The sequence below is a fragment of the Lampris incognitus genome, chromosome 3, assembly GCF_029633865.1.
Source record: "Lampris incognitus isolate fLamInc1 chromosome 3, fLamInc1.hap2, whole genome shotgun sequence".
NCBI classification, from domain to species: domain Eukaryota; kingdom Metazoa; phylum Chordata; class Actinopteri; order Lampriformes; family Lampridae; genus Lampris; species Lampris incognitus.
The window spans coordinates 92,622,406-92,644,479 of NC_079213.1; the positions used below are offsets into that span (position 1 = coordinate 92,622,406).

Sequence of the window (22,074 nt, forward strand, 5' to 3'; positions counted from 1 at the left end):
GTGGACCAATGGGATGTATTTGTATTTGAATTTTTGTTATCGGCCAATGATATGATGTGGCATGTTCTGCCCGCGAAATCGCGGGTTCGCAACGGTCGATCTCTTCGCGAAGAGGAGGGAGCTGGGTAGATTGGGCCGGACTCCAAGGAGAGAGGTGACATTTTTTTATCTCTCTCTCTGCTGGCCCCATTTGAGGACCCGAGGGTTGCGACTGGTCCACGGTCGGGTGCTTGCTGGTGGGGTTTGTTTCGGGTCGGATTGCATCGTTTCCCACCGGAGGACCATTGTCTTCGCCGGGGTTTTCGGAACGTTGCGACCTGTGGCCATCTTGCGGACGAAGGCCCTGCCGGAGAGACGACGGCAAGCACAACGCCGACCATCGGAGGCTCTGCCGGGGAGCCGACGGCAAACACAGCGCCGACCATCGGAGGCCCTGCCGGGGAGCCGACGGCAAACACAGCGCCGACCATCCTCTGAGCTACACACAGCCTACCGGTCGTGGGAGTGTTGGGTCGTGAGTAACCTGGACAGAGCCTTTATACACACAAGCCCACGCACTTTTGTCTCGTCGCCTGGGCATCGTAGGGTGTCTGCCTTGCCCTGCGCTCAGAGAACTGGTTTAATGTGCACCAACGGGCCCCAACAGAAAGCGCTGGGTATTTTGTATTCTTTTGATACTTTCTTTCTGTGTATTGTGAACGGTTGTCACACCCTGTGAAATTTTAATTAATGTGTAGTTGATAAACAGTACCACCCTCGTGTGGTACTCTCTGTTTTTTTCCCTCTCTCTCTGTTCCTCTCTCTCACTCTCTCTCTCTCTCTCTCTCTCTCTCTCTCTCTCTCTCTCATTATTATCCAATAAATCCTATTATTATTAATTATATTTCGGGTGTATTGGCAGCTCATTTACTTTTGGAGTGCTGGTAATAAGCGTGTACGGTACTTCAGTACACAGCAGGGTTACATGATCTGCCTTAACCATAGGTTTGTTTAAATTCTGGGAAGATACACCATTCACTAGCCTTAGGTAAGTGTAATATTTTCTCAGTGGAGGCACCGCGCTACTACACTGATAAATATCCTGGTTAAATATTTCTATTATCATTTGTCACTATTATTGTCATTAGTGGCACTAGCCTACTAGTGCACAGGAGGTTCGGCCAGCTCAACATTCCACCGCTGAGAACTCAGGACCCTGTTGCGCCATTGGATTTGCTTGTAACACTTTAGTAGCTGGTAGCATTAGAATGTTGTCTTGTTCAAATGTGCTTGGCGTTGCCCGCCAGTGTAGAAGGGGTTACACATACAATGTACAGTACAGTATATACAAAATAGTGTGGAGGATGAAAAAAAGGAGATGAGACCTCTTCTCCTTTTGACCACACAACCATGGGGTCGTTTATTTCCTCCAACTCAAACTAAGTCAGCAGTTAATTCTGCTAAACCTCAGCCTCGTGTCTACCCACAATACCCTTTGCCGACCCCCGCCCACTGTCCTAAAGGGCCCGTCTCTGGCCTGCATGGTGAATATGTAACCTGCAAGTAGGTCACTACACACGCCCCCCTCCCCCCAGAATTCACCATGACAAAAAGAAAAAAAAATCAACGTGGCGGGGGACGAATAATGCGGCCAAAACGGCTCCTCTTGACGGGTGTAGGGCCTGGGCCAGTTGAACCAGCCTGTTCAAGTCCAGGTGAGCTGGCTTGAGGCGGTCCACCGAAACCCACTCCTGCTTTCCACCAACATCCACAACAAAGTTCTTAGCTCCCGCTGCCAGGACATGGAATGGGCCATCGTAGAGGGGCCGCAGAAGGGTACAGTGGGCGTCATGCCGGATGAAGATGTACTCAGCCGACTGCAGGTCCTTGGGGATGTAAGACTGAGGGAGGCCGTGCCGTGAAGTTGGGACTGGAGTGAAAACGCTGGCAGCGTCCTGGAACACAGCCCATTGGCGGGCAGCAGACCAGGGTGCCACGTCGTCTGGGAGAAATTCTCCTGGGACCCGCAGTGGCTGGCCATAAACCAGCTCAGCCGATGAGGACTGGAGGTCTTCCTTAGGGGCGGTCTGCAGGCCAAGCATGATCCATGGGAGCCGGTCGACCCAGCTACTGTCTGTGAGGCTGGCCCGAAGAGCGGCCTTCATAGAACAATGAACCCGCCCACATAAACTGTTGCCTTGCGGGTTATATGCCATGGTGGGGTGCAGCTCCACCCCTAGGTTTTCAACAACTGCAGTCCAGAGCTCGGATGTGAACTGTGGGCCCCGGTCAGAAGTGAGGTCAGAATGTGTGCCAAACCAGGCTACCCAGGACCCAATGAACGCCCGGGCCACCTCGGCAGACGTGGTGGTTGACAACGGAATAGCCTCTGGCCACCTAGTGGTCCTGTCCACCATGGTAAGGAGATGAGTGAAACCACGGGAGGAGAGAAGGGTTCCTAGGTCCACATGGACATGGTCGAAACGCCTCCCAGGCACTGGGAACAGTGCCAGGGGTGCCTTGGTGTGGCAGTGAACCTTGGAGTGCTGACACGCCATGCAGGTGCCCGCCCAGTCCTTGATGTCCTTCCTGAGGCCATGCCACACGAACTTGGCCCCCACCAACTTCGTTGTTGCTTCACACCTGGGTGTGAAAGGGCATGGATGGCGTCGAAAACCTGTCGCCGCCAGCCTGTGGGCACCATGGGCCGGGGCTGACCCGTGGAGATGTCACAGAGAAGCGTGGCCCCGGCATCGTCGAACACAACATCCTTCAACTACAGCCCATTGTCAGCAGTCCGGTAGGCCTGCACTTCTGTGTCAGCAGCCTAGTCTGCAGCCATGGCTGCGTAGTCGAGTCCCAAGTGGACAGCCCCCAACATCGCCTGGGAGAGGCAGTCGGTGACGAAGTTGTCCTTGCTGGCGACGTGCCGGATTTCAGTGGTGAACTCGGAGATGTAAGAGAGCTGGCGCTGTTGGCGCCCAGACTACAGCCGCTGGAGAATATCAGCGGCTTGTGATCCACAAACACAGAGAACCAGCGGCCTCCCAGCAGGAACCGGAAGCGGCGGATGGCGAGAAACAGGCCAAGAAGCTCCCGGTAGAAGGTACTGTATTTCCTCTCACTGCTGCGCAGCTGGCAGCTGAAAAAAGCAAGGGGCTGCCAGGCTCCGCCCACCCACTGCTCATACACTGCCCCCACGGCGTAATCTGAGGCATCTGTGGTGAGTGCTACTAGGGCAGTTGGTGATGGGTGTGCCAACAAGGCAGCATCAGCCAGCGCAGCCTTAGCGTCCTCAAAACGCTCGGTTTCTCTCTTCCAACCAGTACACTGGGCCCTTGGGGTCCTTACCCTTCAGAGCCTCATACAGGGGGCGCATGAGATGTTGTAAAAGTTCACCATGCCCAGGAACTCCTGCAGGGACTTCACCGTGTTTGGGCATGGGAACCTGGCGACAGCGTCCACCTTGTCGGGAGGGGGGTTGCTCCGTCCTTTGTAACCCGGTGCCTGAGGAAATCAATGGTTGGCAGGCCCAACTGGCACTTTGCCGGGTTGACGATGAGCCCATGCTGGCTGAGCCGTTCGAACAGCTGCCGGAGGTGGACCGGGTGCTCTGCTGTGGACGTACTGGCCACGAGACTGTCGTCCAGGTAAACAAACAGGAATGGCACTATCTGGGTAGTGAGTGGCCTGATCGTCCAGTGACAGAGAAAATATCTGCTTCAGTACACCTGCGTTATTTACCAGTCCATTCACCTTCAGTGTGTTGGGAGTGGTTAGTGGGTTAACAACGACCACGACTGTACAATGAGCTATTGAAGCTTGTTGTATTGTTAGCTTTAATCATAGAGGACAATGCTGCTGGGATGGTTTGATGAAGTCTCCAGGTGCAACCAGGCTTCCCATTGTGTATGTGTGTGTGTCACTATTTGTGCATACATGTATTTGGGACTATGACAACCTACCACATAATGACCTAAACACACACACACACACACATACACACACACGCACACACACACAATATAACAATAGAAAGCTGGATTCCCTTTCTGTCTTATTTTTGTAGTACATAATGATCTGTGCTGTGTAAAACATTGATGTAAACCCATGCAACTTTCATGAATGTGTGTATGCATGTATGTTTTTATTTATATTTCCGCCTATGTATGTACATATCAATGTATTTAAATAATAATACCTGTATCTATATTTGTATGTATGTATGCACATATCCTGGTATGTATGTATACTTGTATGTGTGTATAATGTATGTGTCAGGGTCTTTTGCTGCAGGCCAAAGTGATCAGCATTGTTTTAATCTACAGCACATTTGAGAAATTTACCAGGCATCCATTTGCATTAGAGTGTCCATCCACAGCGCTCAGAAAATCAAAAGTCACATTTAGAATATGGTAATTCATCCAAATTGAAAAGGGATTAGCCTATAGAATGATGTAGAATGCTGTTATTAATGTGGCGTTTTTACCGGAAAAACAAAACAAAACACTGCAGTCTGTGTCGCTGCCTAGACATAGTATAAATCACGAATGACCTAACTTAAAAGATGACAAAAAACAAAGACAAATCAGTCGCAAGAGCCTGAGATACTTTTTCAGACGTCAACTTTTGCAAACGACAGGCCTATGAACATCGCAATGACTAATACCAAAACAGTTACTGAAGGAACATGATAAAAGATTGGCCTCTAATTTAACCTAGTCTGTTTAGTGTTGGAGCTTGGCCTGTTTAAAGAAATCAGCAGCTGCGGAAAAATCCAAACTGTCCAGCTCCTCGGACCAGCTTGCAATACATATCTGTGATCTTGATGCAGATACGTATTGTATTATTCTGTTTTAGTGAGAGTCCCCCCTTGGCTGACACACTGGAAATAGGGACAGTCAAAGCAATCTTGGCCAAAATCACCCAGTCAGTACACTTTGCCAAAGTCTTGTGTGCATGAGGACCTCGCAAAGTGTGCTCCAATATAATAATAACAACAATCACATAGTGCTTTTCAAGACACCCAAAGCGCTTCACATTGAAGGGGGGAAACTCACCTCAACCACCACCAATGTGTAGCACCCACCTGGGTGATGCACGGCAGCCATTTTGCACCAGAGCGCTCACCACACATCAGCTTGAGGTGGAGAGGGAGGAATCATTGAGCCAATTACATGGGGGGATGATTAGGTGGCCAGATGGAGAGAGCCAGGTTGGGAATTTTGCCAGGACACCGGTGAACCGTCTACTCTTTGTGATAAGTGCCATGGGACCTTTAATGATCACAGTGAGTCAGGACCTCGGTTTAATGTCCCATCTGAAGGACGGCATCTTGTACAGCACAGTGTCCCCGTCACTGCACTGGGGCATTGGGATTTGATATTTGCTGGGTTTTTTTTAAAAAATTTTTTAATTAGGACTGGAGGAAGACTGCCCCATACTGGCCCACCAACACCAGTTCTGGCAGCAACTCAGTTTTCCCGGGAGGTCTCCCATCCAAGTACTAGCCAAGCCCATACCTGCTTAGCTTCTGTCATTTGGCAGAGCCAGGGTACATGTTGGTAGGTATGGCTGTATCCATGAAGCGCTGTCATCGTGACATCAAGACTTCAACATTGGAGCACATAAATAAAAGTCTTGAATAAAAGCACGAAATGTTTTGAAATTTCAATGCCATTTTTTTTCTCCCAGACAGTTTGACTAGCAACAGCTCTATTAACCGCGTTTTGAGTATTCAAATAAGCAAAAATGCTGGTAAAAGAAATGCTGGTAGCTCCTAATGCTTGTTCTTCCGCATCCGACATGCAACTTCCTTTTTCTTCTTTTGCTCTTATGGGCAGACTCGACGTATTCCTGTGCATACCCCATTACATTTTTGAATACTTGGCAGGAACGGCAGACCCGGTCGGCAACAAAGAGAGACAGTATACAGAGGAGCAATAACAGAATGCTAATATATTGAACTAGCAGGAAAAACTATCAAATATGGCATTTTTAATATTAAAAAACCTCACGGCTTTCATCTGTAAAGGTGTCAACGTGTTGTATTCCTCAAATTATAAAGCTTGTTTGTACCTACCTAGTATTCCAGGCAGGGGTGTGCAGGTCTGGTGCAGCCTGCCGCTGTAGAACTCCAGGCCGATGATGGCAAACATGAGGATGGCAAAGAAGAGCAGCAGGCCGATCTGCAGGAGAGGAACCATGGCCTTCATGATGGACTTCAACACAATCTGGAGGCCTGCAAACACACCACACACCACAAGAGCTGCTGAGAGCACGGGAACTAGTCTCAATACGACACCTTCATCTTGTTAACCACCAGTCATGGCATTCATTTCAACCGTCTTAAAGCTTTCCGCAGTGACTAGAAATAATAAAACAATAATGCAATGAATTTTCCTTTCACTTCTTGCTTCTAGCCATACTTTGATCAAAAAGACAAAATGTATTTTTATTTAATGCAATTTAATGGCAGTGAAAATAATTGAGTTTGCATTACTCACTGGGGATGCCTGAGACCAATTTGAGAGGTCTTAATACTCGAACTGCCCTCAGAGTCCTCAGGTCAACAGGAATATTCATATGGGCCCCTGCTGTGGCCAGGATCCTACACACACACACATACACACAAAGTGCTTGAGAAAGAGACAAAATATAACTATATATTGAGGATGCACCTCAATTTGACTTTTTTTCTGACTTTCTGTCAGTGTAGAGAGTAACATTTGGAGATCACGATTTTTCTGTCCATCACAATACAGAGGCACACAAAGACACACACACACATACACACTGGATGGCTGTTGCAGCTATGTGGAATGAGAAAGTGAGGCTATATACCAGCAGGCGTAGAAGACAGCGAGTAGGGAACAACAACAAGACTGCATTTTTTTCAGGGCTTTTGGCTGTTTCCCTTTGTGTGGGAGGATGGCTGTGACAACTGCTATTTAAGAGGGAAACAAAGAGCCAAGCTCCATCAAGGCAAGGCAGGACACCTTCAGGCTAGGAGGACACGAAGCTCATAGAAAACAGATGCACACACACACACATACACACACACACACACACACACACACACACACACACACACGCACTAAGATAACCCAAAATAGAAGTCTTTCAGAAGTTTAATCTGTTTGCTCTCTTCTGACTGCTCCCAAACACACACATGTGGTTTTCAACCCTCAGACCGACGGCAGAGAAAACAGCATGCTCCACTGACCTCTCCTCCTTCTTTATTAGTTTACCCTCCCCCTTCCTCCTCCTCTCACCCAACTCTCTTTCCACTCATCTCTCTCTCCTCCCCACTCTATCCTTAAGCCTTTCCTTTACATGTCTCTCTTGGACCTCTTCTATACTCTTTTCCTCCCTCTATGTCTCTCTTTCCATTTTTCCTTCTGCCTCCCTTTGAGCCCCTTCTTAAAGCTGTTTTACCACACCATCATTTTTCCTCTCCCCTTTCTTTCTTTCCCTTTTTCTCTCTGCCTACTTTTATCTATCTGCTCCAGTGAAGACACATTTAACTCCACACAAGGTAAAGACAAACAAACAAGTAGAGGGGGCTCTTCAAAGAGACAAGGGCAGGTTGACAGTGTCCTCCATGAGGACATTTTCTTTTTTTTTTCTTCTTCTGCACATTACAAAAAGACAGTCATTATTTACAGAAGACAGTATACAGTTTCAACACATCACAAATGTCAGATGAACCAACAAACCCAGTAACTCATACTACATGTAGCACAAAGGTGTGTGCAAAAGTGAAAAGTACATCCATGTTATAGGCGACAAGACCCCTCCCCAACAAGCATGGCTTTATACAAGTCACACACCTCCACCAGCTGTCAATGAGCACAACATGGTTACAAGGAAACAGTCACAGTTTTCATCTCTCTCTCTCTCTTCAATCCAATGATGCTTTATTGGCATGACTGCACATACATTACAATGTTGCCAAAGCAGGTGACAGTGAAATAGGTTAATAGAGTATTAAACAAAGAAAAAACAACAAAAAAATAAAATAATACACTGCTCAAGTAAATAAAGGGAACACCTAAAAACACAATATAGACCTCGATGAATGAAATATTTCAGCTGAAAATCTTTATTTATTAGACAGAGGAATGTGTTTAGAGCAAAATAACCTAAGAATGATCAATGGAAATCAAAATCATTAGCCCATTAAGGACTGGATTCAGAATCATACTCAAAATCAAAGTGGAAAATGAGAACATAGGCTGATCCAACTTCTGTGGAAATTCTTCAAGACGATTCAAAATGAGGCTCAGTAGTGTGTGTGGCCTCCACGTGCCTGTATGCACTCCCTACAACGTCTGGGCATGCTCCTGATGAGACGACGGATGGTCTCCTGAGGGATCTCCTCCCAGACCTGGACAGTCTGTGGTGCGACATCGCGTTGGCGGATGGTACGAGACATGATGTCCCAGAGGTGCTCGATTGGATTCAGGTCTGGGGAACGTGCAGGCCAGTCCATAGCATCAATGCCCTCGACATACAGGAACTGCTGACACACTCTGGCCACATGAGGACGAGCATTGTCATGCATGAGCAGGAACCCAGGGCCCACTGCACCAGCATATGGTCTGACAATGGGTCTGAGGATCTCATCCCGGTACCTAATGGCAGTCATGGTACCTCTGGCTAGCACGTAGAGGTCTGTGCGGCCCTCCAAGGATATGCCTCCCCAGACCATCACTGACCCACCGCCAAACCGGTCATGCTGGAGGATGTTGCAGGCAGCAGAACGTTCTCCACAGCGTCTCCAGACTCTCTCACGTCTCTCACATGTGTTCAGTGTGAACCTGCTCTCATCTGTGAAGAGCACAGGGCGCCAATGGCGAATCTGCCAACCAAGATGTTCTCTGACAAAGGTCAATCGGGCTGCACGGTGTTGGGCTGTGAGCACAGGCCCCAATTGTGGACGTCGGGCTCTCATACCATCCTCATGCATTCTGTTTCTCACTGTTTGAGCAGAAACCTGCATATTAGTGGCCTGTTGAGGGTCGTTTTGTAGGGCTCCGGCAGTGCTCCTCCTGTTCCTCCTTGCACAAAGGACCAGATAGCGGTCCTGCTGCGGGGTCGTTGTCCTCCTGCGGCCCCCTCCACGTCTCCTGGTGTACTGGCCTGTCTCCTGGTACCTCCTCCATGCTCTGGACACTGTGCTGGGAGACACATCAAATCTTTTTGCCACAGCACGCATTGATGTGCCATCCTGGATGAGCTGCACTACCTGAGCAACTTCTGTAGGTTGCAGATACCGCCTCATGCCACCTCTAGTGGTGAGGGCACTAGCAAAATGAAAAACTAACCAAAGATCGGCCAGAAAAGATGAGGACAGGCAAATGGTCTGTGGCCACCACCTGCAAATCCATTCCTTTTATAGGGGTTGTCTTGCAAATTGTCTAATTTCCACCTGGTGGAAATTAGACAATTTACCAACAGGTGAAATTGATTCACAAATCAGTGTTGCTTCCTAACTGGACAGGTTGATATCTCAAAAGTGTGATTGACTTGAAGCTACATTGCATTGCTTATGTGTTCCCTTTATTTTTTTGAGCAATGTAGAAAAAGGAATAGGTAGAACTGGTAGAAATATAGTAGAATAGTATTTGAATGGGAATGACAGTAATTGGAACAGCAGTTGGAACAATAATTGGCACAGTGTTTTGGTCACTCACTGACCCTTAGGCTATGGCATTCTGCCATACTATATTGTGCCGTAAGGTGTGCCCTTTTGCCCTCTCCTAAAATAAGTGGCCATTGTTCTTTCTCATCCAGGAGTAGAAAATTTTGAATCTGGTTTTCAAATTTCTCCTGGTATCTTTCTCTTCTGTTTTGGAATTTCTCACAATTTAGCAGGAAGTGCATGGATGTCTCAACCTCACCTGCCGTACAGTGACCACATATTCTTTGCTCTTTTGGTAGCCAAGATTTTTTGTGTCTGCCCTTTTCAATGGCTAGAGTGTGGTCACTGAGCCTTATACTTGGTAAGGATGTGTCTCTGCTTACTATCTCTGACAGCGGAGAGATACTCAGCCAGTTTGTATTCTCTTTTTAGGGCCTGATAACGTTCTAATTTGTGTTGTAATTTGGTTTCTATGTCCCAATGTTCCAAATATGAGATTTTGCATTGTTTGATGATTTGGTTTACTCTAACCTGTGGTTGGTTACCAGTGCTACTCTGAAATGCATCTGTGTTAGTGGTTACGGGGTTAGTTAGTTTCAGAACCAGCTGACTGAGGGGACTCTTACTGGGGCTTAGCTCTTAGATTTGGAATGCTTTAAATTGCAATGTGTCAAAGGGACTTGATTTAAGGTGCATCCAGAATTTAAGTGATCTTTTTTGGCTATTTATTATCAATGGGAAACAGCCTAATTCTGCTCTGCATGCAGTTGCTGGTGTTTTTCTTTATACATTTAGCAATTTTTGACAGAATTCTGCATGCAGGGCTTCTATTGGATGTTCGTCCCAGCTAGTGTAGTCTTGCTGACTGAGTATCCATATACTGCAATGGGCAGGATGACACTGTCAAAGATTTTGGACCAGATTTTAATTGGGATGTCTATTTCATAGAATTTTCTTCTCTCTCTCTCTCTCTCTCTCTCTCTCTCTCTCTCTCTCTCTCTCTCTCTCTCTCTCTCTCTCTCTCTCTCTCTCTCTCTCTATGTGTGTGTGTATATATATATATAAAGAAAGTAGGAAAAAACTTTAATTCATAGTAGTACAAGCCTGTTTTGTGCACCACGCACTCATCAGCTACTAAGGTGGTTAAACAATAAAGAAGATACAGCCAATAAATACCACGCTGCCCCGTGGCACAGCCCTAGTTACAATGCACAGCAACCAATGGGAGGACAGGAAACATTTGAAAAATAACTACTGAAATATTACAACCAATGGGGTAGAGACATGGGGCTCATTTTGAAAAAGCAAGGACTTAAAGGGCCGGGGCACTGTTGAAAAAGCATGCATTTAAAATATAACAAAATAACATCCCATGGGGTACTTTACGTATATCATATAACAGAGTGGGGCTTGAGCACAGTTGAAAGCACAGACACTTAAAATATAAAAAAGATAACGTCTAATAAAGGTCATCACATGTATTTCATCTAATGGAGGGGGGGGGGGGATAATAAAGACGATGGCTTATTTATTTATAATTGCAAAGCAGACATTTTCTATGAGTCTGCAGCTGGTGGCCAATTTATTTCTGCGTTCAAGGTAGACATAGTATCAGGCTTGCAAATAATGAAGTACCTCTCTGCCAAGCACAGGTTACATCTTTTGCTGCTAACTGAATATTCATTGCTCTGGCGAGGATTTTCCATGAGATAAGAGTAATTGATATTTTCGTCCACCAATGACCAAATGTGGCGACCTAAGGCCGTTGCATTTCTTGAATGCTCATTCTTGAAGCTACTCATATGGGCAGTAAATCTAATTTTAAATGGGCCCTCTGTTAGTCCAACATAAGTGTCCACTTTGCAGTTGTCTTCTCTTGTCACTGATGCCTGGTAACTGACTCCTCTGTCTGGCATTTTCCTTCAAGAGGGCACAGTGCCTTAGCACGGCAGTTGCAGTTGATGGTGTTTGGCTGCATTGAGGGGGGTCTGTGCCTCAGGATGCTTGTGTTGTGGGATGATATGATTTGCTGAACATTTGGCATGCAGCTGTAGCTAATCTTGACTGGGTTCCTGTTGAATATTTTTCTTAGTTGATGGTCTGGGGTAAAGCGCTCATCCAAAGGTTTGAAAAATACTTTTCCAATATTAGAGAGTGTGTGTGTGTGTGTGTGTGTGTGTGTGTGTGTGTGTGTGTGTATAGCTAATCCAGTGAGTCAAGTAAATTCTTATTATTTTTTGCTTTCATTATTATTATTATTATTGTTTTGTTCCTTATTTGTTGAGCACTTTCCCTACCATTGAGTGTTTCTTTTAACACACACACACACACACACACATATATATATATATGTATGTACTATATCGGGGGTGGTCCAACCTTGGTGGGTCGTCCCGGGTCGTCCTCTGTGTGGAGTTTGCATGTTCTCCCCGTGTCTGCGTGGGTTTCCTCCGGGGGCTCCGGTTTCCTCCCACAGTCCAAAGACATGTAGGTCAGGTGAATCGACTGTACTAAATTGTCCATAGGAGTGAATGTGTGTGTCAGCCCTGTGATGGCCTGGCGGCCTGTCCAGGGTGTCCTGCCGCCCAATGACTGCTGGGATAGGCTCCAGCATCCCCGCGACCCTGACAGCAGCATAAGCGGTTCAAATAATGGATGGCTATATACTATATATTAGAATCAGAATTGTGTTTATTGGCCATGTAGGTTTGCACTCATGGAATTTGACTGATTTCGTGGCTCTCTCAGTGTACTTAACTACATACATAAGGATCAATCCTTGTGTATTCAATGGTGATCATGTCACACGAGGTGTGTGACATGATCACCATTGAATCGTCACTCTCAATATTGCCCACTTTATACAGATCCCTTTGGACATAGTCGAATAAGGTACCATAATGCAGTCATCATAACTCAGCAACATTGTCTGTACCGGAGATACCATTAACAGTGCATGGTAGAGATGTTTTATAGTTGTTGAGAGCTCTCACTTCTTTCCAAAAATTAGCAGGATTATTTCCTAGCAGCTCCTTATCCATGGAATCAGCCTTCATAGCTTGCTCATTTTTACAGATGAAGCGAATGGCGTACTTGTATCTTGCATTAGTGAGCTTCTTGTGTTCAAGCTCAGGCCCTTGTTTGGGTCTGCCTGCCATAGCCCATGATTTAAAGGCTTCATGGGCTTCTTCATGATACCCAGCTATATACTTGTTCCAAACAGGCCTGACATCTTATTTTTATACTTATAGTATGGCTTAAGACCTCCATACAGAGCACTAACAATATCATCATACATGCAGCAGAGATCTCTCCTATGCCTCATATCTTTACAATTAATGTCTCTGCACATAACTGTATCTCTAAGCCGATGTATATCACCTGAGGTTTCATCTGTATGGACATGATAGGCTAAGATGTCCTTCTTTGTAAGAGTTGACCAGTCCAGCCTTTCTGCATTATCACTATCTCCATTAATAGACAGCACAGCTAGATATTCAACATTTATAGCCAAGGCAAGAGGTACGTGATCAGTCGTTGTTGCCCCATACATAATACCCATACTCCCCAATGAGGCATGTACATCAGCAGTGCAAATACAGTGGTCCAGCCATGACATAGTGTGCCAGGCCTCACTTATGTATGTATAACTATTTGTAGGCAGCAAGACTTTGTCTTGTTGCCTACAAATATGTATATATATTTGTAGGTAACAAGACAAATATGTGTATATATGTAATTGTGTGTGTGTGTGTATATATATAGTATGTTATAGGGCTAACACTCAATTAGTACCCATAATACTGAGCAGTCTCATGTGTATGTCTGAAATGCCTCTGAAATTGTGCAGCAGAATGTAGCCCACTGAAGGTAGCGGCAAACAAGGTAACAAGGTTTGTAGTTTTCACATTCAGATTGTCCAGTGACGTCACTTTTCCACACACTTTAAGTGGAGTTTCAGAGACAAACTGACAAGATGCAGTAGTCAGAGGGATCACAAGTTTTACATCTCCTCCTATAAACTCCAAAACTAGATGATCTGAAGGCATCAGAGTCGTTTAGTACCCCTGCCTTTTTTTTTAATGACCAGGTGAATCCAGATGAAAGCTACCTTTTGTTTTAGAGTTCATCTAATTAAATTCACCTCAGTCACAACATGTAGATGAACGTGGGCAAAAAATATCCAAGTTCGGGTTTCCATGTCTTTTGACTAATTGAGATATGAATTATGTAAAAAAAAAAAGAGGCAGAAAGTAGTTTCTAATATTTTGTGTTTAGGTGTACACACAGCACTTTAACTTAGGCACCACCTTTAAGTAATGTGTTGTAATTTTTTTTTTCATATTTGAGCAACACAGCTGGAGCCACAGACACAAATTACATTCCTGTGGTACAGTGTACAGAGATGTGGGGTGCCAACTGATTTAATTAAGAGATGAGACAGAGAGAGAGAGAGAGAGAGAGAGAGAGAGAGAGAGAGAGAGAGAGAGAGAGAGAGAGAGAGAGAGAGAGAGAGAGAGAGAGAGAGAGAGAGAGAGAGAGAGAGAGAGTTTAAAATAGATCATCATCATCAACACAGAAGTGGAATTATCAAATTTGATAGCCGCATAATAGCCGCATATACCTTTTTGTTCTTTACTCTTCCCTTTTTGCCTTCATCTCATGTCCTCTTTCCTAGCTCTTCCTTGCTCAGTCCCTCTCCTATTCCTCTTTCCTGCCCCATCACAGGCACACACATCCCACACCTCATCCTTCTCTTCCCTCCATCTCTATTTCTGCCAGCAAATCATTAGCCGGTCCTTGCTGCTCTGTAGTTGTTATGGAGACTAGGGGATGGAGGTCTAAAAATGGCCTCCACATGTAGTCTGCTGTCTGTCAGTGCACATCCTGATACCTTTTATTTGCACATACTGGCATGCACGCGCACGCACGCACGCACGCACGCACGCACGCACGCACACACACACACACACACACACAAACCCTAGATAAAACTGTTTTACATTCACTCCGCTGTCAGAGTCAAGGTAAGCCTTGGACATTCACAAGAACTGGATCTCATTAATGGAGCAGTAAAGTGAGAGGAGTCAGGAGGTTTGACTGAGAGCCGATCCCCAGAGGCCATTCAAACAACACACTACTCAATCCCACTGACAGAATATTGGGAAGGAACACAACAGGCCTCCAGACTAACTTTTTCTTTATCAGCGTCCTTGAACCATCTCAAAACTTAATTTGAAACATCCCAAAGTCAGTGTAAACCATCTCAAATTCTAAATGTTGTCTTTTACCTTGTTATTGTCATCTATAGTGGTTATTTACATAAAAACACACCTTTCAATTGATTAGGAAATAATTTTTTTCATTCATCGTCAGCTGTGGGGTCGCAGTGGCAGCAAGATAAGTAGGGCACTTCAGACATTCCCCTCCCCAGCAATGCCCTCCAGCTCCTCCTGGGGGATCCCAAAGTATTCCCAGGCCAGATTGGACATGTAGTCCCTCCAGCAAGTTCTGGGTCTATCCAGGATCTCCTTCCAGTTGGACGTGCCTGAAAAACCTCCAAAGGAAAGGCACCCAGGAGGCATCCTAATCAGATGCCCAAACCACCTCAACTGGCTCCTTTCAACGTGAAGGAGCAGCAGCTCTACTCAGAGCTCCCTCTAGATGTCCAAGCTCCTCATCCTATCTCTAAGGCTGAACCCAGACACCCTACAGAGGAAACTCATTTTAGCCGCTTGTATCCGTGAACTCACCCTTTCGGTCACTACTCAAAACTCATGACCATAGCTGAGGGTTGGAATGAAGATTGACTGGTAAATTGAGAGTTTTGCCTTCCGGCTCAGCTACTACAATGGTCCGGTACAACGTCTGCATTACTGCTGATGAACCAATCCACCTGTCAATCTCCCACTCCATCCTACCCTCACTCATGAACAAGTCCCCGAGATACTTGAACTCCTTCACTTGAGCCAACGACTCATCCACCATTTTCCGCTAGAGAACCATGGCCTCAGACTTGGAGGTGCTGACTCTCATCCCGGCCATTTCACACTCAGCTGCAAACCGCTCCAGTGCGCACTGGAGGTCGCATTTTGATGAAGCCAACAAAACCACATCATCTGCGAATAGCAGAGATGCAATTCTGAGGTTCCCAAAACAGACACACTCCTCACCTTGGCCACGCCTGGAGATCCTGTCCATGAATATCACAAACAGAATCGGAGACAAGGCAAAACCTTGGCGGAGTCCAACACCCACCAAAAACGTGTTTGACGTTATGTCAAGGGACAGCACGGGGAGAACATGCAAACTCCACACAGAGGGAGACCCGGGATGACCCACCATGGTTGGACTACCCCAGGTCTCGAACCCAGGACCTTCTTGCTGTGAAGCAACCGCGCAACCACTGCGCCACTCTGCCACCCACGTCAAATCTCATTAGGCCTATGCTATTTACTTATCCTTAATATTGTAGCGAATTCGAGGACAGCCGGGACCCGCCGTAGCCAGGATGCGTGGTCTCCTGCACTATGGACGACTACATTAGTAGTCTATAGGGTCCAACCCGTTAGCCAAGGGCTAGCGAGTCTAGTCATTTGTAACTGTTACACCACCCTCCTTCGGGATATCAGCTCCCTCACACCTCTGGGTGCACGCGCTTCCAATAGCATCTCACCATCCTACTTCTGACACCAATGTAGCGAATTCAGGGGGCAGCCGGGAATCGCCGCAGTCGAGACGCGAACCCGGGTCTCCTGCACCACGGGCGACTACGTTAACCAGTCAACTAAAGGGTCCGACCCATTAGCCAAGGGCTAGCGAGTCTAGTCATTCGTGATCGTTACAATATTATCTTTTTAGGCCTACTCATACTAGCCAATTTTGTATATTAATTTTACTTATACCTTGCTATTGTGATTGGTGGGCCTGCTTGCTCTTTAGTATTGCATTCCAGTCCGGTGTACAAGAGGAGAGCACAACGCACATACCGAGTGCAGCGTTCAGTCTATTTCTGGCGGAAACCGTGAATGTGGTAGAAATACTAACGAGCTCCCTCATGTGACTCAACGGTGTACTGTAGATATAAATCTTAAAAGACTATGGAAGAAATTCTGCAAATTTTATTTGGTGCCCCATCACAGGAGATTTTATTTGGCGACCCAAATAAAATCTACTGCGACCCAGTCTGGGAATGACTGGCATAGAGCATCTGGGCAAATGAGAAGATGCGCTCCATTGTAGTCAGTACTCGGTTTAGTTTGCCATTTGCTAACCGATAGTTTAAAATAAATAAACAAACAAACAAACAAATGAATACAAAAAATCATATATAACAACCCGGAGGCGTCCCCGGGAAGATCTCTGTTCGTCCTAAACATTTTCTATCATCTCCGGGACGACATCGTTAGTCTGGAGCCCTGAAAAACACACACACACACACACACACACACACACACACACACACACACACACACACACACACACACACACACACACACACACACACACACACACACACACACACACACACAGAGGTGCCTGGTACAGCCACACATTGAATTAGCTACCATAAGTCACTGGGAACTGAAGAGCCGGTTCATACAAAAGCAGATTGATTTTTTTCACAGTCCTCAACAACATTTTGTCTCCGCAGGCTTAACACAACACAGCCACCATGATGAGCTCGACTTGTCCTGTATTCAGAGTTGTCAGCCTTCATAACTAGAGCCACTGACGTTCCCTGTGGCAATGACAGCTCCCCACTGTGTGATGGATCTGTCTTGACAACCGTCATGTCATGATACTGACACCGTTGTGATTTATACCCCACGTCACTGTTATACACAGGATACTTATGTGTTATAAACTCACCTTGGCTATTTTAAGGCTAGTCAGAGGAGTCACTTTCCAGGTAAAGTAGAGAAATTAGCGTTATTGACATTGGTGGAACAAACCAACAATTCACATAAATAGTAAAAGGACAACAGGTCCTCAAAGTTAATGCAAGGGTAAAATGAACCAAATAAGCATTTGATCACTATGTGTACTTGTGTAGTGTGATCCTAATAAGGTATCCAGCAGTGAATTTGAGCAACATACAAAGATATCCATCCATCCATTATCCAAACCGCTTATCCTGCTCAGGATCGCAGTGATGCATATGATATCTTCGGCCCTATGATGGCCTATCCCAGCAGCCATTGGGCAGCAGGCAGGAAGACACCCTGAACAGGCTACCAGGCCATCACAGGGCCGAAGATATCATACAAAGATATCATTGGATCGGTTGGATGACTTCAGGAACTACCATGTTGAACATGGTAGTTCCTGAAGTTTCTGAAGAACTGTGGTGTAGTTTTATTACGACGAGTACAGACAGGGTGTCCAGGTAGTGTAGCAGTCTATTCTGTTGCCTACCAACATGGGGATCGCTGGTTCGAATCCCTGTTTTACCTCTGCGGCTTGGTCAGGCATCCCTACAGACACAACTGGCCGTGTCTGCAGATGGGAAGCCGGATATGGGTATGTGTCCTGGTTGCTGCACTAGTGTAACGACCCTCACTTGTGCAGGTGTTCGTGATAGAGATTCAGACCAGGGGTTCCTAACAGTGGCTTTTATTGCCTGCATTCACAAATAAAACAACAATCCATGGGATTTCTGCTGCAACACGACTGCATACAAGTCTCCAGCGGAGATGGTCTAGCTCTAAGGTACGGATAGCGCAAATGCCCAAAATGTGTCAAAGCGAAAGTAAATAGACGAACAGTCGCGCAGCCTCATATTTAACCTTAGTGAATGCGGTACAACATCTGGGGTTTACACAAACCATCAAAAAGCATTGGATTACAATAACATGTTAAAATACAAATTTTGGGAGAATTCACTTTATCTGAGTGAGGTCACTTTCAACTCTGTTACACCCACCCCCACTGAATTCTGGACAAAATTATACACATGTTCGCAAACTATAGCTATGATTCATCTGGTGTCATGGGACTACACACAAGAAGACTGACTCTAGAAGTATCCTTTAAGGATGTGGTGGACAGAGAGCGACGTCAAAAACTCTCCAACCAACCGGTTATAGAATGCCTTACACATTCTACACTTGCCTAAAAACTGTCAATACACATAGAAGTAGGTATAAGTGTTCACCTAGTATCGCACTTCTAAGGACATTAGAAAGATCTGCAAAAAAAAGAAAAAAACAAAGAGACTTATGCCCTAAGAGCTTGAACTACAGCGCTGCATACAGTCTGAACATTCTGCCGCAGTCGTCTAGTGACATCTCGTCCAGCTATCGTGTAAAGGAGCCTGTTAACTGGTCGAACGACACGACCCAGACGTGTAGTGCGGTGTGGTGCAGACTCAGGCAGTTCAGTGGGTGCAACAGTATGTGCAGCGTCACTTAGAGTCAGAAGTAACTGTAGACAAAACTGTGTGATGGCCACTAACAGTCGAGGTGTCATCCCTATCAACAGTGTAGGCTAGTAGAAGGTAGAAGGCTCCCTAGCACCTCCTTCAGGAGACTGTTGACTTGGGGTGTTGTTCAGGTGACTGACCCATTCTCTGGTTCTCTCCTCAGACGCAGGCAGGATATCTGAGTAATTTTCAGGTTCAGGGAAGCTCACAAGACTGTGCACATCATCAACTCCACATTGAGTCTCATCCTGCTGAACGGACACTTGAGTCTGAGTGTGCTCTGACGTAGCTTGACCTGAGGCCATGGAATGGACAAAGACGGAGGACTGGACGGAGGACATTGAGAGACCAGACTGAGAAGACTGTGGCACATCATGAATAGGAAGAAAATTTACCAGCATAAGTAGATTACGATGGACAGTCCGCTCACGCCCTGTGACAGTGTCCTGTATCTTATATGTGTGCGTTTGGGGATTCAGCTCAGTCACAGTGTAAATGTAACCAGGTTAAAATTAATGTTTTTTTATTTTGTTCGAGTATGAAATATCACCAAATCCTGTCTGTGTGCTGTTATTTGTGTTTACTACATTTTATTTCATGTCATTATTTACTTTTATGTATGTTTTACAACGACCGTCATATACATGTACTGTCGCTTTAAGATAGAGGTCTTGTGGGTACACGGAAGAGGGAACGCGGGAGAGGCCATTTTTGTTTTGTGGGGGGAGTGTCAAGCAGCGACCGAGCCGAGCCACGCGTGTTTCTTACCGTAGCACAGTTTTGCTGGTTGAGGAGAACGTAACCTTGAGTATCCCTGTAAGAAGATACTGCAAGCTGTGGGATAAAATACTTGTTTTATCCTTTCTTACATCGGAGTCCCGTGGACGATTTCTCCTTCTAATGCACACGAGTGAAGTCCGGGCAGTGGTTGAGCTTCAACCCCCACGTCCGTAAGAAACACCGCTCCCGCTGGAGGACTGGACGTTTGTCGAAGGATTTGAAACCGCAAGGAAAGAAGAATTCAGCTCGCGCTGGCTATAGAGCTTATTGTATTTAGAAATCACGTCAGGACACAGCGCTGTCGCTCGACACAACCTTTCCGTGGCATTCTTTATTTAGACTGACACAGCATCAAAGGCAGACCCGATCAAACAACCCAGAGCCCGCAGGCATCACCAATCGATCCCAGCACAATAGAACAGCACCAAATCAAATGCAGCACTGTCGATGTGTGCATACATAACATTTCCCCCCCCCCCCCCCCGGGGCAGGATTTCAAACATGGAAGGTTGACACAAAGTCCTCTAGGTGGCCAGGGCGTAAACGTGTGCGAACAGGTCGCGGGGCGGCCTGAGGCTGGGCAGGCCGAGGTGGGGAGGGAGATGGCAGGGGGAGCTGAGGCCCAGAAATGTCTGGGGCCCGTGTAGGAGCTGCATGAAGCCCCGGGGCGTCTCGCCATGCTGAGGGAATGGCTATGGTTGTGTCACCAGCTGTGTGTGGCGGAGCTGACACCTTCCGTAGACGACTGGAGTGCCACCGAGTGCCATCGCTGAGGAGGTAAGTGGCTGGGCCCAGCTGACGGGTGACTTGGAGAGGAGATGACCAGTATGAAGCCATTTTATTGTCCCTGTGGGGCCTGCGGACCCTGACCCAGTCTGACACATTGATGTCTGGCACCCTGGTTCGTTTTGACTGGTCAAACCGTTGCTTCATCCGCGTCTGCTGACGAGTGACTGAGGCTCTGACCCCAGAGGGAGGTGCCTGAGGTGTGGAGGGGCGGAGCCTGTCAAGGGGCATGCACAGTTCCCGGCCTAGCATGAGAGAGGCTGGGGAGACGCCTGTGGTCGAGTGCTGTGTGGCCCGATAGTGTAGCAGAGTGTGACGGATGGCCTGCGTGAAAGAGCACCCTTGGGCCATGTGTGCTCTGAGGCCGTTCTTCAGTGACTGGTGAAAACGTTCAACGCCGCCATTGGCCTGGGGGTGGTAGTACGCAGTGCGTATATGACGGATGCCCTTGCTTTCGAGATAAGCAGTGAACTCAGCAGAGACCATCTGAGGGCCGTTGTCAGTGGTGATGGCCTTTGGGAGGCCCCAGCGAGAGAAAAGAGAGTCCAGGAAGTCGATGATGATCTGTGAGGTCACAGTGCCGGAAGTGGTGAGTTCAGGCCATTTTGAGTGTAGATCGTAGGCGACCACCATGAAGCGTTGGTGGTGGGGAACTCCATGGATCTCACCACAAATGTCCAACTGCAGGTGTTCCCAGGGCTGAGAGGGCCAGGCGAGAGGTTGCAGGGGTGGGGGAGCCTGGTGGCCAGTCTTGCCACTCACAAGGCAGGCAGAACAGTCCTTCACCAGAGCCTCAATATCTCTGTCTATCCCCGGCCACCACACCAGGTCTCGGCAGCGCTGTTTCAGTTTCACAATGCCCAGGTGGCCTTCATGCGCCGTATTCAAAACACGTGCACGGAGAGCAGCTGGGACCACTGTGCAAAACCCACGTGCCACGCAGGTGTCGTTCCAGCAGGAGAGCTCCTGTCTGACTCGGGCGAACGCAGCCAGCTCCTCTGGGACCTTGTGAGGCCAGCCGTTCTGGATGTAGGTGCGGAGCTGGGAGAGGACAGGGTCCTGTTCGGAGGCTGCCCTCAGCTCCTGCAGAGAGACAGTGGCCTGGAGGGGTGTGTGTAGCATTTGGACAATGTCCTTTTCCACACAGTCAGTGTCCGTCTGTGGAGCTGGGGTGGAGACAGAGCGAGAGAGCAGGTCGGCGACAACATTGTCTCTGCCTGGGGTGAACTGCAGGCTGAAGTTGTACTGGCGGAGGCGGTCAGACCAGCGGTGCAGCCTCAGGGGTTTGTGGCCTGTCCCAGATGTGGACAGCAGCGCTGTCAGGGCCTGGTGATCTGTCCTGAGGGTGAAGGAGCGGCCATAGAGGTAGAGGTGCCACCTTTCACAAGCCCAGATACAGGCTAACGCCTCACGCTCACCCACGGAGTACCGCTGCTCGGTCAGGTTGAGGGCACGGGAG

At 47.1% G+C, this 22,074-nt stretch overlaps 1 protein-coding gene across 1 annotated transcript in view; it reads right to left on the reverse strand.

The window, feature by feature from the left end:
- Nucleotides 1-22,074, reverse strand: part of LOC130110532 (voltage-dependent R-type calcium channel subunit alpha-1E) — a 186,944-nt gene that overhangs the window by 95,701 nt on the left and 69,169 nt on the right. The window contains 2 exon segments of the mRNA XM_056277664.1: nt 6,062-6,220; nt 6,486-6,589. Of these exon segments, the coding sequence (XP_056133639.1) occupies nt 6,062-6,220; nt 6,486-6,589 (263 nt within the window).